At 44.2% G+C, this 19,873-nt stretch overlaps 1 protein-coding gene and 1 pseudogene across 5 annotated transcripts in view; both read right to left on the bottom strand.

Annotated features, from left to right (window-relative positions):
* The window catches only part of LOC147446381 (pachytene checkpoint-like protein), a 96,656-nt gene that overhangs the window by 57,519 nt on the left and 19,264 nt on the right, over window positions 1–19,873 (bottom strand). For all 5 annotated transcript variants that reach the window (XM_086525620.1, XM_086525617.1, XM_086525616.1 and 2 more), the window contains one exon: window positions 19,341–19,430. In XM_086525620.1, coding sequence (XP_086381746.1) covers window positions 19,341–19,430 — 90 coding nt within the window. The remainder of the gene's footprint in view (window positions 1–19,340; window positions 19,431–19,873) is intronic.
* Window positions 7,150–7,936, bottom strand: LOC147446382 (aquaporin PIP2-1 pseudogene; annotated as a pseudogene).

The raw sequence follows: 19,873 nt of genomic DNA, 5'->3' as shown, positions 1-19,873 counted from the left end.
CTTGTACATGAGCGAGGTCTCTATCGACACTGGAGTGAGAGAGACAGAGGAGCATGGTAGAGAGGGGGAGGTGGAAGTGAAGGTCCAAATGATGGCTGACACTAAGGTAGCACAGTGACATGGGTTAGGTCAAAAAAGGAATCTTAGAGAAAATAAACCATTTTTTATTTGAAGCCATTAAGTCAAAAAAGACCCAATAGGTTATACCCCTATCTTAGCAAATCCAAGCACTATGTATTCTCATGAAACAAGGACTCAATGACCAATCCCCTTTGAAGTCAGGGGAGAGAGAGAGAGAGAGAGAGAGAGAGAGAGAGAGAGAGAGATATGAAATGAAATGAAATGTAACATTAACGTATTTAAAAGGCCAAAATGACCTATGAGACCAAAAGGTTACATGTGGTGAATCTAATACCAGGTCCAGGTACAAAAAGTACAAAGACCTGAAAAGAGAATAGTGGGTAGGGGTGGAGTGAAAGCTGATACAAAGGGGAATACAAAGGGTGAGCTGATCCAATGGAGCTCTCTGATAGTCAAGGCATCATATACATATACATCAGTATGCAGGACGGCTCCTATGTCGCCCCAGTATGGTATGGATCCTCTGTCGCAATCTACGTCAATGTCGAGAGTGCCCCCTCATCCATGGGCAACGGGACCGCCCCAACTCTATCACCAGATCAAGCAGTATGCCTTTGGTGCCTCTCGTGTTGTTATGCTGTGGGGGTCTACTCGAACTCCTCTGTCGGTGACTGAAAGAAATCTGTAATCTTCCGCTGTCTCTGTATCTCTCTCATTGTACCCCTCTTCAAGAGGTCCTCTCTGTGTTTGCGAATCTCCAGTAAGTATAATCCGAGGCATCTCTGATCCTGCTATCTCATGACTCTAGAAAGTGGCCCAAAACCCTCTCTGAATAGACAACGAAAGCGGCCTCGTATCTCATAGTATATTGGGCAGTGATATGTAATGTAGCTCTATCTCTCTCTCTATTTGGCACGCCTGACAAATCCTGGACTCAACGGGTACTCCTCTAAATCCGCCTGTCTCAATCTCTAGCTGATGTGAGGATTTGCGTATCTGACCAATAGCACATCGTATCCTGTGGGATACATGAGTGTCCATGTATCCCGGTCTGATCACAAAACCATTCTCCGTGAGTTGGAGAAGATGCTCTCTATAGAAAGTCATCTTTGTACCTAGCTCATGTGTAGGTTGTATCCATGTCCTCTTCGTATCCAACTGAATCAAGTCCTGTCTAATGAGCCTCGTAATCTCTGCCCTAATGAGGGAGATGGAGGGTGCATCCAAAGAGTACTGAAATGGGGGTAGCCGGTCCATACTAAAGCCATGTAACTGAAACCAAGATGCCATCTCTGCATACCAACATGATCTATCTCCCTGTAATGCCAGTTGTCGCGAAGACTCTAGTGCTAATCGAGCATATCTGTCTCTAGGGAGAGCCCAAGTGCTATGCATAAATGAAACTGATCGAGTGAGTACCTCTACTACCAATGGAGGAGCAACGAGCTCCGCCCTAACAATGTCATGTGGTACTGAGGCCTTGGCCCTAATCATCCAAGAAATCATAGACACCAAGGGCTTCTCCATACATCTCCATCCATCAGTACTGCCAGCTTTGCTATGATGATCAACTGAGGGGCCCCATATCTCCACTCCGTACAACATGGCCGAAGTGACCAAAGTGTCAAAGAGCCAAAGCTTTGTTCGAGGTTTTTGGATTTGAACCTTCGAACATATCCTCTCAAGTCTCCCCAATGCTATATAGGTTCTGGTCAATCGCGATCTGCTGCACGTCTCAGGGAAAATATTGTACCACTGAAAACCGCCCCAAGATAAGTGTATTTATTTGCATACTCCACAGTCTCTCAACCATATGTAAAAGTGGGGGCGGACCTGCTTACCCATTGCATCGTGGTGTTAAACACCATCACCTTGGTCTTACCAAGGTTCACAGACAATCCACTGTCCAGTGCAAATACATGCAATGCATCCAAGTGACACTGCATCCCCTCTGGAGAATCGGAGATAAGCACAATATCATCGGCATATAATAGCAACGGAATCCATGTCCCTGCAAGCTGAGCACCTCTATCAGCCTCTATATGTACATAATCTAAAAACTCATCTACATATATCCCAAAGAGAGTCGGAGATAGGGGACAACCTTGCTTCACCCCAATGGTGGAGTGAACCATGTCGGACATGCCCGGAGTAGTGCGTACATGTCCCACTCTAAAGAAGTCTGTGATCTGTCTCTGAGACTAGCTAGCCTCTCCTCTCATCAAGCTCTCTCTATGTCTGCGCAACTCGAACAAAAACAAACCAGGCATCTCTGATCCTCGTATTGCATGACTCTAGCGAATGGGAGAGAGAGAGTGACTGAGAGCAAGGTTCCTCTAGCTCGTGTAGACCCCATGCTGCTATTTTTGGCCCAATTCTCCCTCACCCCTCTTTGATGCTGAGGTACTTCTCCCTCTCTCTCCCTCTCTCTCTCTCTCTCTCTCTCTCTCTCTCTCTCTCTCACTCTCATCTTATCAAATGTTGAGGTACCCATCATGGAGACAATTAGAAACACGATATGCAAGCACTCACACATAGAAACCTCGAGTTTATGGATGCAAACATTGATGAGACAACCCTTGACAACATGAAACACCTTGGAGTTATTGATGTTCGCCTATTACAGCGATGAGCAGTGCTGATGGAAACAATAGCAAGATACGGCACAGACAATGTTTATGAACATTAAGAACGTCTTAAAGCACTCAAAAATTACCTTTCCATTTATATTTTTCCTTGCATGTTTCTACGTTCCTAATTAACACAATTTACTTTGCATTGAGGATGTGCATGTGTTTAGGCAACGTAATGATCATCACACCATTGTGTAACGTGACCACACAATAACAAAATATTTTGTATGGCATGTTGTTGAATGCTTTCTATGACAATAATAAACACAAAGATGATTGATGATTAAACATATTTGGTTATTAAAGCAAGGCTTACCATAAAATGGCAACACAAGTTGCGTAGTGAAGTTCTCAATGGAAAAAAAATTGGCTTGACATTGAATGATCAACATGCACAAAGCTGGCGCATGTAGAAAGGCTCAAAAATATGTTGATTAATGAGACTATCAATTGTATCCGTGGTTAGTTATTGTATGGTGTTTAATTTGGCAAAGGAAACATATCACAAAATGGTGGATCATACCACACAATAGATCTTCCTCATGATGTGCTTTCATGCTTTCTCCTAATTAGTAATCTAGCTAGATGCACCAAATATTTTTGCGATTGCCCATTTATAGGCAGGCCTCATGATTTTATCACTTGTTTAACCCCTTTTTCAATTTGAATTGCCTCTCTCTCTCTCTCTCTCTCTCTCTCTCTCTCTCTCTCTCTCTCTCTCTCTCTCTCTCTCTCTGACTTTGTATCAGATACACCGCATTGTAACTTTCTGGTCTCATGGGTCACTTTGGCCTTTTGAAGACGTTAATATAACATTTCATTTCATTTCTCTCTCTCTCTCTCTCTCTCTCTCTCTCTCTCTCTCTCTCTCTCTCTCTCTCTCTCTCTCTAATGCAGCAACAGAGACATATCCACATACCTAGCCTGAGCAGAGACGCCGTTCGGGGAGCATGCCCCGGAACAGTTGGTATGATGAGGAATGCTGGGACACTAGAGCTAGACTTCAGAGGGAGGTGCTTTTGGGGGACATCACTCACAGACAGTCACAGATTGACTTCCGACGCCTAGTGCGGCGGAAGAAGAGGGCATTTTTGGCTCAGCTAGAGCAGGATCTATATCAGTTGTTCTTGAGTCAAGATTCACGTGAGGCATGGCGGCTCTTTCAGGAGCACTCTCCCCCCCCCCCCGCCATCACTTCTACAGAGGACTGGGGCCCGTACGCATCATCTCTGTACACAGTTCCTGAGCAGCCCCCCCCTTCCCGACCCCCCCCGATCCATGCCCACACACATGTGCTTTTTTCACCGCAGAGATGGTGAGGAAGGCCATTGACAAGATGAGGACTGGGAGAGCTTACGATCATGATGGTTTAGTGGCTGAGCATTTCACACATGCCAGAGATCTACTAGCAGAGCTTCTAGCAGTGATGTTTAACCGTGCCATGTGTGAGGGCTTGCTTGATACTTGGAGCCTATCTACTATTGTACCTATCTTCAAGTCGGGACACCCTATGGAGCCTGGGAATTATCGCACTATCATGATTAGTCACACATTGACACGGTTGTACGCATCCATTCTTGAGCAGCAAGGAGCTGAGTAGATGGGTAGAGAGGGAGGGGATACGAGCAGCCGGGCAAGCAGGGTTCAAGAGGGGTTTTTCTACTCTTGACCATATCTTGACACTCAAAGCCATCATTGAGGAGGGTAGATGGCGTTGGAAACGGATCTATTGTAGCTTTGTGGATTTCCGCAAAGCTTTTGACACAGTGCCTAGAGCTAGATTGATGCGCAGATTACAACAAATGGGAGTACCCACAGGCTCATTTGGGGAGTCATGGCATTATACAGGTCAGTAGTGGGGCAGGTACGCACCTCAGAGGGTCTATCCACCCCGATTCACTCCACTACATTGAGAGAGATGGTGATAGAGGTGCACAGATGGCAGGGACATGGATTCCATTATTGTTACATGCTGATGATATTGTGTTGATCTCAGACTCTCCGGAGGGGATGCAACGTCACTTGGATGCTTTGAATAGGTTTGCTCAGGAAAGTGGTTTGTCCGTCAACCTTAGTAAAACCAAGGTCATGGTATTTAATACCACTCCAGAGTGGATCAGGAGGTCAGCACCATCATTCACATACGGCCAGGCGACTGTGGAGTATACAGATGCGTACACCTACCTCGGAGTGGTTTTTAGTGGGCCAACATTTTCATTGAGGAGGGCAGCAGAGACTAGACTGACCAGAGCCCATGCAGCATTGGGTAGATTGGAAAGGATGTGTTCACAGGTTCAGTTTCAAGAGCCTAGGACAAAGCTCTAGCTCTTTGACACTCTGGTGCCTTCTGCATTACTTTATGGAGCTGAGATCTGGGGACCTTCATTAGATCATCACGGGAGGACAGGCCGCAGTGATGGATGGGGAGACATGGAGAAGCCTCTGGTCCCTATGATCTCGCGGCTCATTAGAGCCAAGGCCTCAATACCACGTGCTATTGTTCGAGCAGAGCTAGCTGCCCCCCCACTAGTGGTTGAGGCGCTCACCAGATCGGTCTCCTTCATACACCGCATGTGGGAACTTCCCAGAGACAGATATGCTCGCCTTGCACTTGAGTCCTCTCGACAGTTAGCCATGCAGGGAGATACAGCATGCTAGTATGGGGAGATGACATCATGGTTTCAGGCGAATGGGTTCAGCATAGACAGATTGCCTCCCTTCCAGTACTCACAGGATGCACCCTCTCTAACTCTTACACGGTCCGAGATCACCAGGCTCATCCAGTAGGACTTGACTCAGCTAGACACCAGGAGGACATGGATACAGCCAGCACAAGAGCTGGGCACGAAGATGGCTTTCTACAGAGAGCATCTCCTCCAGCTTACGGTTGATGGCTTTGTGACGAGGCCGAGATACATGGACACCCACTTGTCTCATGGGATACGATGTGCTATCGGCCAAATACGTACATATTCACACCAGCTGCGGATCGAGACTGGGAGATACAGCGGAGTACCAACAGAGGCCAAGACAAGCCCCCTGTGTGACATCGAACCTGAGACAGAGTTGCACTACACATGCCACTGCCCCGTCTACTACGAGATACGAGGCCACTTCCATTGCTTGTTCAGAGAGGGCTTTGGACCATTCTCCACAGTCATGCAGTACGAGGATCAGAGATGCTTGGGTTTGTTTTTGCTCAAGCTACGCAGACACAGAGAGAGCCTGATGAGAGGAGAGGCTAGCCAGTCCCAGAGACAGATCACAGATTTCTTTAGAGCTGCCACTGGACACCCGGAGGAGTTACTACCACAACAGAGCTCGTCGTCTCACACCATAGGCACACTGATCGATCGAGGTTGGAAGATCCAAACGCCCACAACTGCGGAGGACTACACAGCATCGACGGAGGCTGCATCAGAGGATTCGGATCACTTTGGCTCGACATGCACGACGCCCGGTCAGACTACTGACCATGGAGGAGATTGATGAGATCCGCCAGCAACCGATGCTGGATCTCTTGTGATCTAGCTATCCCAGCTAGCTGCTTAGTTCACACCTAGTAGTTTAGGATTCCATAGTATTTTATTGTGACATTTGGCATTTCATTTTTGTCATTGTTGTCATCTTGTTACTCTTGACTCTGACTTTGTATCAGATCCACCACATTGTAACTTTCTGGTCTCATAGGTCACTTTGGCCTTTTGAAGACGTTAATATAACATTTCATTTCATCCATCTCTCTCTCTCTCTCTCTCTCTCTCTCTCTCTCTCTCTCTCTCTCTCTCTCTCTCTCTCTCTCTCTCTCTCTCTCTCTCTCTCTCTCTCTATAAAGCTCGGTCAATGAGAGTACCACTGGTGTGTGTATGGGTGGGAACCGAGCTCTGTGGTGGTGGTGGTGGTGGCCCCTTTGCCTCTGTGGTACTCGGACTGAAGAAATCTGAAATGCGTCTCTAGGACTGTCTCTGTCTATGTCCTCTCAATAGAGAGTCTCTATGTCTCTGTATCTCAAGTAGAAATAATCCGAGACATCTTTGATCCTGATATCTCATGACTATCTAACGAGTGAAAACCATCTATGAATGAACAGTGAAAGCGTCCCCGTATCTCATAGTAGACTGTGCATATCTAACGAGTGAAAACCATCTCTGAATGAACTGTGAAAGCGTCCCCGTATCTCATATGAAGTGAAACTCTGTCTCTGGCTCTGCATGGCATAACTGACATATCCTCTTGTCTGTTGGTATGCCTTTGAATCTACCTGTCTCAATCCCAAGCTGGTGTGAAGATGTGCGTATCTGGCCTATGGCACATCGTAACCCATGAGATAGATGTGTGTCCATGTAGCTGGGCCGTGTGACAAAGCCGTCTGTCGTGAGTTGGAGAAGATGCTCTCTATAGAAAGCCCTCTTCGTACCCAACTCCCGTGATGGCTCTATCCATGTCCTCCTAGTATCAAGTTGGATAAGATCTTGCCGAATGAGTCTAAGAGCCAGAGATGGTGCATCAAGAAAATATTGGAAAGGGGGCAACATGTCCATGCTGCTCTTAGCACATACTTGTGATACTCCATCGCTATCACTGCTTCAATGAAAGGACCCACCCAAAAGATCCAATGATCATCCCAACTCTTTTCTTTATTGAAGATAATAACAGCTCCAAATCTTCGAGAGGGGTTAATGTCAGTGCCAATGATTGAGATTGTAGCCAAGTACACCACACACACAGCAAACCGAATGGGAAGGGGTGCCAACACCAGGATATGGGAGTCGCGAGCATTGCGCTTCCAGTCTATGGTGGAGAAGACGGCGTAGACAAGGGCAAAGGTGCCAATGATCTCAGCAACTGCAAGACCAGTGCTCATAGAGCAAGGGAAGGCAACCGAATTGGCACCATCTCCAAACCGCAAATAGAAGCTCTTTTGGAAGCCCTTCACAAGCCTTACCACCATGTGGAAAGACATTGAGCTATCATATAGAAGAGAGCGCGAGGTAGCGAAATCTTTCTTGCCAAGAACAAGCCGAAGGTGACGTAGGGTTAATGTGTCCTCCTTAAATTCCAGAAGTGCAGTACACAAGAATGAAGGTCGTACCCCCAAAGGCGGAGGCGATGTCGAGGACGCCCACATCGCCACAGGAGATGGACTGGGCATAGCGGTTGACAGTGGCAATGGTGATGTAGAGGAATAGGAGGGTAGCAACAAACTCAGCAATGCCAAGCTCTCTCTCTCTCTCTCTCTCTCTCTCTCTCTCTCTCTCTCTCTCTCTCTCTCTCTCTCTCTCCCATATTGTACACACATTGTACTACTTATTTCACACATTTCACGCCTTTCACCTTTCACACCTGTCAACTTAGTTTAGGTTTCCGCAGTATTTATATTTTGTCATCCTAGATTAATTTATTTTGTTAATCTGACTTTGTATCAGATACACCGCATTGTAACTTTCTGGTCTCATAGGTCACTTTGGCCTTTTGAAGACGTTAATATAACATTTCATTTCATTTCTCTCTCTCTTTTTGCAAGAAATGCTCAACTAAGAAATACACGAGATGTTAACATAATCAGGGGTACATCAAAGAAAAGAAGTACCACGTCACTTGCAAATGAGAGATCAGATTAAGGCTATCTTTAGCTGAGGTTGGCTAGCAAAAAACAGCTCAGGCAAAGAGAAGTAAAACCTTTTCTCAAAATGTCCTTCGTCAATACATGTTTTTCAGCAGACTTAACTCGCACAAGAATTCCTCTCTCTCTCTCTCTCTCTCTCTCTCTCTCTCTCTCTCTCACGTTGGAAGAGGGCTTTGATTCATTCGTTCCCTTGCCGTTTACATTCGATCACGTTTGCTAACCGACGAAGCCTTGCATGGCCTAGGGTTTCGACGTCTCCTTGCAATTACTTCAAACTAGCTCCACCAACATCGTCGCCTTGCAATTAGCTCCACCAATGGATATCTGATTTAGTTCACTCCACCATTGAAGTGAAATAGGGCTGCCCATTGTCTCCTACTCTATTTGGTATGTATGTTGATGAGTGATTACATTGACAGAGAGGGTGATAGAGGTGCCCAGCTGGCAGGGACGTGGATCCCATTGTTGTTATATGCTGATGATATTGTGTTGATCTCTGTCTCACCAGAGCGTATGCAACGATGCATTACAGAGTTTTGCAGAGGACAGTAGATTGTCTGTAAACCTTGGTAAAACGAAGGTTATGGTGTTTAACACCATACCACTGTGGATCAGGAGATCAGCACCAAGGCTCCTTTTTGAAGGGTGACCTTCATCATTCATTTGAAGGGTAAATTTTAAGCTATCCCTCATTAAACTATATTTACGCAAAAATTAGAAGGGCTACTCAAAGATTTTTCAATATTCTATCCTTCTTTCGAAGGGTAAAAATATTTTTGCCCTTCACTGAAGGGTTAAAGTGCCTCCGAAGGGCGCCAAAGCCTTCAAAAATTAGGCCTGATTAGCACCGACTTTCACATATGGTCAGGAGACTGTAGAGTATACAGATGCATACACTTACCTTGGGGTTATCTTCACTGAGCCATAGCCCACCATTGACGAGCCGATTTTTGGAAGTGCAAAGCTACATGGCGTAACTTGGAGGACTCCGTGAAGCCCTCGTCTCCAAAGGCCACATCAAATTGTTGGATTAAGGCCAATACTTTGTCGGTGGCACCAAAGGTGCCATCATAGGTGACGAAAGAGACACTCTTTCCTCCCTCTTTGAATTTCTTGAGCTTTTGTGATCTTCGCCATGCAAGGTATGATTTGCGATGTCCTCCCCTCTTGTATTCTCTAGGAGAATAGCCATAGCTTTCGTCAAGACAGGACGAAGGTGAAGAAGAAGGAGAAGAGGGTGACCTCTTTCTTGACCTTTTCTTACAAAGCAATGAAGATAATACCATCATTGATTATGACCGAGTTTGGTCGGTTCTTCTAGGTGTTAGGTGAGGGTGTCCGGCAATTAAGCACACAGTAAAAGTAGATCAATGTAATTACTTTTCCACCACTAAAAATCCTTGGGGGGGTCTCCTTGGGGGGGTCACTTAATAATTATGTGATTATCACGTGAGTGCAACGGAAAGGGTTATTAAATTTCATTTTTTCTCACATTTCACATATAGAAAGATACCATAAAATGAAATTGGGAAAAAACATTACAGATTAAATAGCAAAAGGGTGCATTTTATTTGTCAAAAACTCACAAATAAGTATTTTTAGAAATAGTACTTGAATGCACGTGAGATACACAATTATACATAGTGACCCCCCGAGTAAAAATCCAAGCGAGACAAACTGTTGCAAATTAAACTCTTTGTTTCGCTACTTCAAACTAGCTCCACCAATCGTTTCCATAACCTTACGCGGCATCACAGTATTTCAATTGCTTGATGCCTTGGACACTTCTCTGAGAATTAAAGCCGCCATTAGCATCAAATCTAGTTAACATTCCATCTACTAGCCTTAACTAATGCTTCATTTGCCTACTACCGTTTCTAGCACATCCATGGCCCGCTTGAAAGCAAAGGTGCAGATTTCGATGCATCCCACTGAGGCGAGCACTTCTAATAGAAAGAAACGAGGAAGACCGAGGTTACGCTCTGCACATGTACCAACTATGTCAGCATCTACATCTACTCCTTGTTGACTGAGCAGAGGTGTCATTCACAGCAAGGAGCATCGCAAACAAGGAGCCTCGAGCGTAGGAGTGCCCAGTTTCTCTCTCTCAGCCTCCCCAAGCACTCTGCATCGGCACGAGGGTCTCTCTCTCTCTCTCTCTCTCTCTCTCTCTCTCTCTCTCTCTCTCTCTCTCTCTCTCTCTCTCTCTCTCATTAGAGAATTCAAGAATCCCACGTCCCCAAAGTAGAGATTATCTCTCCTTATATATATTTTGATGTAAATTCATGGATTATCACCCCTTATGTAAAACTAAGCTTTTATGAGTCATAAAAGCCAGGAAGCACTGTATAACAGTAAGCTCATGACCATGGAGCTCTGAGCTACTATGAATTTTGGTTTATTTTCCCTGATGAACGAGACCTCATAGAAGATGGATGTATCTGTTTTGTCCTATAGGTCGAGTTCGGCCTCCTAAAGGACGTTAATAGATCTTTCTTTCTTTCTTTCTTTCTCTCTCTCTCTCTCTCTCACTCTCGTCATCAAACCGTTTTTTTGCCTCTCTCTCATAGAAGATAGATGTATCTGTTTTGTCCATAGTTACCCGGAACGGGAAATCGGAACAGGGAACAGGCAACGGCAACATGCAAGAAATGCCATTCCCTGTTTCGGATACTCATGTTTGAAACACAGAACGGGGATCCGGAACGGGAAATCGGGATGGGAACGGGGAACGCGACTTGAAAATGGCCATTCCCTGTAACTATGGTTTTGTCTATAGGTCGAGGTCGGCCTCCTAAAGGACGTTAATAGATCTTTCTTTCTTTCTTTCTGCCAGAGTTCATGGTTTAATCGAGCCATGTACAAGGGTTTTCCTGAGACTTGAAGTATGTCCATGATTGTGCCTATCTTCATGTTAGAAGATCCCATGATTCCTAGGAATTACCGCACAATCATGGTTGGGTCACAAATTGGCTAGGCTGTATGCATCTATTCTTGAGCAAGAGTTGAATAGATGGGCAGAGAGAGGGCATACGAGCATCAAGGCAAGCAGGATTTAGCAAAGGTTTCTCTACTCTTGACCAAATTTTGACACTAAAAGCTATTATTGAGGAGGGTAGGCACCATGGCAAGAGAATCTATTGTAGATTTCCGCGAAGCTTTTGACACATTGCCGAGAGCCAGACTTATATGTAGACTACAGGACATGGGAGTGTCCACAAAGCTGATTTGGGGAATCTTGGATTTATATAGGACAATGGTGGGCCAAGTACGCACTATTGAGGGTCCACTCCACTATTGGGGTGAAACACGGATGCCCCCTATCCCAGACTCGTTTTGGAAGATATGTAGATGAGTTTCCAGACTATGTAGAGCAAGAGGGAGACAGAGGTGCTCAGCTAGCAAGGACATGAATTCCGCTGTTGTTATATGCTGATGTATTGTGCTGATTTCAAATTCTCTAGAAGGGATGCAGTGTCATTTGGATGCATTATAGGTGTTTGCCAAGGATAGTGGAATGTCAGTGAACCTTGGTAAGACCAAGGTAATGGTGTTTAACACCACGGCACAATGGGTTAGGAGGTCATCTCCCACCTTTACGTATGGTCAAGAGACTGTGGAGTATACAGATTCATTTACCTATCTTGGGGCAGTCTTCAGTGGCCCAGTATTCTCCTTGAGGAGAGCAATAGAGACGAGACTGACTAGAGCGTATGCGGCATTAGGGAGCCTGGAGAGGATGTGTTCGTAGGTTCAATTTCAAGAACCTCGAACAAATATCTGGCTTTTTGACACTAGTGGCTTCAGTTATGCTTTATGGAGTTCAGATATGGGGACCCTCATTGGATCACCATGGCAGATCTGATAGCACTGATGGATGAAGATGTATGGAGAGGCCTCTAGTCTCTATAATTTCTCGGATGATTCAAGCTAAGGCTTCAGTGCCATATGACATTATTTGAGCAAAGCTAACTGCTCCTCCCCTCGTGGTCGAGGCACTTACCAGATCAGTATCCTTTATGCACAGTTTAAGGGACCTCCCTAGAGACATATATGCTCGGCTGGCCCTTGAGTACTCTAGACCGTTAGCGCTGCAGGGTGATACAACATGTTGGAATGGGCAAATAGCATCATTGTTTCATTTACATGGGTTCAGCATGGACAGATTGCCCCTATTCGAGTACTCCTTGGTTGCACCCTCCCTATCTATCACACGGACAGAAATCACTGCACTCATACGTCAGGATCTAATTCAGCTAGATACCATGAGCACATGGATACAGCCGATACAGGAGTTGGGCAAGAAGATGGCTTTCTATAGAGAGCATCTTCTCCAACTCACGGAGGACGGATTTGTGACAAGGCCTTGATACATGGATACATACTTATCTCATGGGATATGGTGTGCTATTGGCCAGATACGCACATCCTCGCATCAACTTCAGATCGAGACTGGTAGATTTCGAGGAGTACCAACCGAGGCTAGGATATGTCATTTAAGTCATATTGAGCCAAAGACAAAGCTGCACTACATATGTCACTGCCCTGTGTACTATGAGATCCGCAGCCGCTTTCACAACAAAAACTTCAGCCTTGAATTGAATCCAAGTCTTGTTGTAAGTTCCTTGCGGAGCTTTGGTATACCACAAAGTACTTGCAATCCCCTTGAGGTGTTTGGTCTCATGCCTCACCTTCGACGCTTTTCAGAAATTGCCGTTTGCAAAGGCAACTTCAAATTGTCCAATGAAAGCGGTAGCTTTCAAGGTATCTTCCCTTCGTCAAAAGTATCAAACTTGACTCAGTGTTCTAAGGCCTAAAGGCAAGGGATCTGTGAATAACAAGCGGGTGTTGATCCTCTACGACCCTAGATCGACGAACAACTTCATCTCACTGGAAACCGCAGAACGCTTGGGCCTTACAACGGCTCAGCTTGAAACTCCGGTCACTTCCGGATCAGCATTCGAGGGGTTGACCACCAATGCAACTCTCGTGCAAGGACAACTCGACCTTCGGATTGGTGAATACAAGGACCGCGAATGCTTTTTGATGGCACCTATCGAGAGATGTGATATCATCTTGGGTATGCCATGGCATTACCATATACAACGAGTCCCAGATTATGTAGAAAAGACCCTCCCTTTTGAACATGAGGAACATTAAATTTTTTGTTGATGCAAGGGATTGGCTTTTTACTATTGTAAAGCCATATCTCCATTAAGAAGGAAATAAAGAAGTGCGTTTCTGCTTACTTGATTTTCCACGTGAAAGAGAAAAAAAAACGAATGAGGGTTCGCTCTCTAGTTTAGTAATTGAATGTTTTCGATTTCTTGAAAAGTATAAAGCTTGTTTCACGAATACTCTACTAGACACGCTACCTCCGGAACGTCCGAAAGATCATCGCATTTATCTCGTACCAGGTAGCTCTCCCCCAAACCTACCCCCTTATAGGGTTAGTCTTGCTCAGCAAGAGGAAATTTTGAAGCAAGTCAACGAGCTTCAGAAAAAAGGTCAAGTACGGCCAAGTACTTCACCTTACTGCTCTCCAGTCCTATTGGTGCATAAGAAAGACGGCACGTTTCGTATGTGCATAGATTATCGATCTCTAAACAAGATCACTATCAAGATCGCTTTCTGATACCCCGGATTGATGATATTCTTGATAAGTTGTAGGGAGCAAGCATCTTTAGTCGCATTGACTTAAAAAGCGAGTATCATCAGATACGCATAGCCCCTGAGGATGTCCATAAGACAGCCTTTCGCACAACTTTTGGACTTTATGAATTTTTGGTAATGCCGTTTGGCCTGACCAATGCTCCTGCCACATTCAATCGAATTTTCACCCCACACCGAGCTTTCACAGAAGTATTCTTTGATGACATACTCGTCTTTGATGACATACTTGACCAATGCTTCTACCACATTCAATCGAATTTTCACCCCACACCGAGCTTTCACAGAAGTGTTCTTTGATGACATACTTGACCAATGCTCCTGCCACATTCAATCGAATTTTCACCCCACACCGAGCTTTCACAGAAGTGTTCTTTAATGACATACTCTTCTTTTCAAAAGACTAAGAAGGAACATCGAAAGCACTTGGACATAGTGTTTCAGGAATTGCGAAAGCATAAGTTGCATGTGAATGCAAAGAAGAGTGAGTTCTTCCTCACTAAGATATACTATCTCAGCCATATAGTCTCACACAGCCAAGTGAAAATGGATCCCGCAAAGATCAAAGTCGTGCAAGAGTGGCCAACTCCCACTACGGTACATGATATACAAAGTTTTTTGGGATTGTGTTCTTACTGTTGAAGGTTTATCCGAGGCTTTGCTCAAGTAGCAGGACCACTTCATGACCTAACAAGGAAAAAGACCCCCTTCAGGTGGGGATCGAGACAACAAGGTGCCTTTGGTAGGCTAAAGTACCTATTCAGCCATGGACCTATTTTGATAGTGCCAGACTTAAGGAAACCATTCGAGGTGCATTGCGATGCTTCAAATGATTGCATCGGTGCAGTGCTTAACCAAGAAGCCCAAGCAGTGGCTTATGAAAGTAGACGACTTTAGGATGCAGAATTGCATGCCTCGACCTACAAGAAGGAACTTATGGCTGTGATCCACGCCTTGTCTACCTGTAAGCATTATCTTCTAGGAGCAGATTTTGTGATCAAAAAATTGATCACTAGAGTTTGCGTTATTTTCTTACGCAACAGAAATTATCTTAAAAGCAAATGAGATGGGCCAACTTTTTGTCCATGTTTCACTTTCAGATCCTCCATACGGCTGGGAGCAAGAATGTGGTTGCAAACACATTGTCTAAACGGCCTAGGTGAACGCAGTTACTTCTGTGTATCACCAAGAACTGGAATCACTTCTAGAGTTGTATCCGAATGACCAAGACTTCTCCTCCATTTGGAATAAGTTACAGAACAGAGAGGATGAATATCCCTATTCTATTCCTTATTCTATTCAAAATGGTTACCTCTATCACCACCAAGCAATTTGCGTGGCAGAACCATTGAGAAAGAAAATCATGGAAGAAACACATGCTTCACCTTATGCCGGTTATCGAGGAATTCTCCCTACGACCTTAGCATTGGAACGATATTTCTTTTGGCCAAGCCTTAAAGCCGACATTGATCAATATGTCAAGGAATGTTTGGTTTGCCAAAAAGTAAAGTATGATCGGCATAAGACGCCTAGGTTACTCCAACCTTTACCTGTGCTTGATCGACCTTGGGAGAGTATTGCCATGGATTTTATTATGGATCTCCGAAAGACTCAAACTAGAAATGATGCGATCTAGACCATCGTGAACAGATTTACCAAGAAAGCTCACTTTGTTCCGGTTAAGAAAACAATCAAGGCAGATTATATGGCTAGAATTTTTCTAGCACAGATCTTTAAGCATCATCGGCTGCCCAAGTAGTGAGTGATCGAGATCCTCCCATGACAGGCAACTTTTGGCGTGCCTTGTTTGATAACCTTGGCACGAAGTTGAATTTTTCTTCTACATATCATCCTCAAACGGATGGACAGAGTGAGATCGCTAATTCCACAGTATTCGATATGCTGAAATCTTATGTGTCAGAAAGACGACCCGATTGGGAAAAGTATTTGCCCCTTGTTGAGTACGCGTATAGCAATACCGTGCATTCGTCTACGAGGAAAGCACCTTTTGAGATTCTCTATGGTAAGCCTTTGCTTCCACCGATCCTTGTCACTAAGGATAAGATTTTCGCAATAGATGAGTTTGTCTTGCATTTGGTCACGGCCTATGAGCAAGTTAAGAGAGCAATTTTGCGCTCTCAAGAAAAACATAAGAAAGTTGCAGAGAAGCATAGAAGGAATCCGACTTAACAGTCGATCAATTAGTCTTACTCAAGTTTGAGAAGGCAAGACCAAAGAAACAAGCGACTCATAAAGGGAAAGTGGTAAAACTTTCCAATCGCTAGTATGGGCCGTTTAAGATAATTGACCAAGTGAACGATGTGACGTTCCGATTGAACTTACCATCTAATTGGAAGATCCAAAATGCTTTCCATGTTAGTTTACTCCGGCCATGTGGGACCGCCCCTATTGTTGAGGAACCTCCTGAGGTTGAGGAAACGGAAGAAATACTCCAACCGGAGCAGATCATTCATCATCAGAAGCGGCCACTTAAGTTTGAGAAGATTACACGGAAGTATTTGGTAAAGTTTAAGAATTATTCTACTCTAGATGCTCAGTGGATGATCGAGCAGGAATTAGCATCCTATCTCGAAATTATGAAAGGATATATACAAGCACTACAGTTGAGGACAACTGTTTAAAAGCCAGAGGGATATTGCTAAATGGACTATTTTCTTAATTTCTTATTTTCTCGAGTAATTTCTCTTTATTGAAATTAGGATATTTAAATATTATGTGCACTTGAACCGTAAGGTTAGGAACTGTAGATCTACTGGAATTATTAAAAGCCATCAGGAACGAAAAACTCTGATGCGTCATATGATGGGTGACATTAAGCATCGCGAAAGGGTATTACCGTTAGTTCGGTAGAAGAGATCGGGAAACGAATATTCATAATGCGTCACGTAATGGGGTGTCGGGAGCATCAAAAAGGGAATATCTCGTTGGTCTGGCAAGAAACCCGAACTGGAAAGAGGAATACACGTAAAGACGCAAGCACAAGAATAAACATGGATTCTGAGAAGCTTTTCTTAAAAAGCGGAATATTTTCACGAGTTTTTCGGGAAGAGCAAACGCTTTCCCGCGAGAAATCTATGTATGCATTGCATTCGTGCATGTGGTTGCATACAGGGACGCCTGGAAAGTGCTGTGAAAAGCATTGTTGTTAACTTATAAGGTTTTATTGAGTTTATGGGCAAATTCAGACCAATTTTAAAATCTATCGGCCGCCCACTTAATAAGTGGACAGCCACCTGGAAAATAAAGCAACAAAACCAGCCAGCGATTTCTCTCTCTATTACAGGATTTGCCAACGCCAGCAAGAGTAGACTCTGTCGCCAGAAGACGCAAGAGATCACGAGACTACGAAGCACGAAAGTCGCTTTCCCCACGCAAGAGCGACAGGTATCTATTGTGGATTCGCCATACGAATTGTTGTCCTGTGTTTGTGTGTGTGTTTGCAGGTACTTCATCGCGAAGGAGAAGCAAGAAGGCTTCAACCTACACTTGGGAATTTCAGGAATGGAATTTGGAAATTGTCTGCGGAGTCTCGACTAAGAGTACAAACGGAAAAGGATTGAGAGCTCGTCTCTCGATTTCCCTCACGGGAAGGAACAACCATCGAGTCTGAGAATAAGAACGGAGGGGTTTCTCCGGTTCTTGTGCTTGTAAAAAGATTCTCCCTAATAAAGGATTCTCTTTAAGGGGGGGAGACCAATCCATCTTCTGGTCGCAAATACTGTGTCGAACTTCTCTCTCAACTCTGTTTAGTTGAAAGATTATTTATTCTCATCTTGTTGATTATTTGTGGGCGCTCCCGTTTGTGACAATACCCTTGGGCATCCTTTGATTGCATATGAGGATAGCCAGTGTCTACAAGGTGTAGGCATCGGGGACTGTTCCCATACAGTTGCATTGGTACCCAACCTAGGTATTTATCTGCATGTGAAGCACCTCTTATAAGTGAGTTTATTAACTCATTAATGAGTGACATTTTTAGAAATCATGGGTTTTAATTGGCATTGCCCGACCCAGCTTTAATTCCCTATATAAGTAACCCTAGGGGTCACTTCTCAAGCATAAGTAAGTACCCTCAGTACCAACACCTAGTTGCCGCAGCACCATGAGCATCCATGGCGTTTTTGCATCAGCATTTTCAACCATGACCAACAGACCAACAGCGTTTTCAGCCATCAGTAGCAAATACCTCTCTCGCTAGAGAGGGGGGGGCCGTTGGAGGGGGGTTTGGGACCCTACCGGGCATAGCTCTCTCTCTCTCTCTCTCTCTCTCTCTCTCTCTCTCTCTCTCTCTCTCTCCGAGAACCTTCATTCACAATATCATTCTCTCTTCTCTCTCTAGTCTTTGCACGTCTTTCATGAAGTAAAAGGAACTCTCTCATAAAGTAAAAGGAACCTTGAGTACGCATTGAGCACTCATCCTGAGCATGCACCATCAATCACTTCCGCTACATATTACATCTCACCCCTTAAAAAGTGAATTAATGATTCAATATATTAAATCAAGTCAAAGTCAGCACTCATCCTGAGCATGCACCATCAATCACTTCCGCTACACATTACATCTCACCCCTTAAAAAGTGAATTAATGATTCAATATATTAAATCAAGTCAAAGTCACTTGCCCTACCTACAAGTAAAATATTAAAAGAGGAGATCCTTGCAGTATTAAGAGACCACACACCCTCAGTTTCTCACCCATAACCTAGCGCCCCCATTAGAGAGGACCTGCTGGCGTTTTCTACAGGGATAGGAAGCGATATTGCATCCACCAAAATGTTGTTTTCTTCAGCTACTAGACATTGATCTCGCTATTGCAGAAATACAACTCTCCTTCTGCATGAAAGTATGATATATGTAGTTTGCAGATGGTTGCGGTGTTGTCATTCTTAAACCCTACTCAAGCATACTAGTAATCTAGCCAAGGAGGTTGTTCTATACACTAATTTTATGCTGCAAGTGGGCCAACGTACCTGTAGCCTCCAAGTGCACGAATCATATCAATTAGAATTGTCTATAAGCAAGGTGTCTAAAATCCTGACCATACTGATCCTAGTCATCCAATTGACCAGTCATCTACAAGAACTTTCTCTAGCCACGTAACTACATGAGACAAGGCCAGCACTCTCTCCACCATTTTGAATAGTTGGATGTATGCCACCATTCTGACTCTTTCCATGCAAATATTTTCATGAGTTTATGAGCCCTAATTAATTTTTATAATAGAAGCCAAGAGTGTCTCAATGCAACTGGTTGCAAGAGTTTTTTGCTAGCTCTTTCATGAGTCAAAACATAATTGAGATAAGACAAACCTGTTGCTTAAGCGAACTGAGAGCTTTTGGGCAATGGCTCTACATAGTGAGGTCTTTCCAGTGCCAGGGGGTCCATGCAACAAAATTACCCTGGAATTTGAGACAGTAAGAACTTCATTTGTGAGTTAATGACTATTTCTCTCTCCATAGCATAACCTTAATTGCTTCTCAGCTTTCCGTAAACTGTAACTTCAAATGGCATAGGCATATGTCCGGACTGTATTTACTATAGAAACCTGAAGACCTTAAGGCTTAAGAGCATTCAAAATATCCTTAGCAGATACAAGTAGGGTGCCCCACAATTAGTTTGGGTGATTTGGCTTGCATCTCAAGACTTAACAATACAAGATCAGATGGCTCTTTTCAATTCAAAGAATACGAACTGTACAATCATCAGGACTAGCTGACATCGACATCAAAACAGGTAATTTTGCTTGCATCTCAAGGCTTAACAATACAATATCAGATGGCTCTTTCCAATTAGAAGAATACAAACTGTACAATCATCAGCATTAGCTGACATCGGCATCAAA

The sequence above is a fragment of the Adiantum capillus-veneris genome, chromosome 12 (genome assembly GCF_014529385.1).
Source record: "Adiantum capillus-veneris isolate H3 chromosome 12, ASM1452938v2, whole genome shotgun sequence".
Lineage (NCBI taxonomy): Eukaryota > Viridiplantae > Streptophyta > Polypodiopsida > Polypodiales > Pteridaceae > Adiantum > Adiantum capillus-veneris.
The sequence above is the reverse complement of the archived record's forward strand: the minus strand, read 5'-3'. Positions and strand labels throughout refer to the sequence as shown.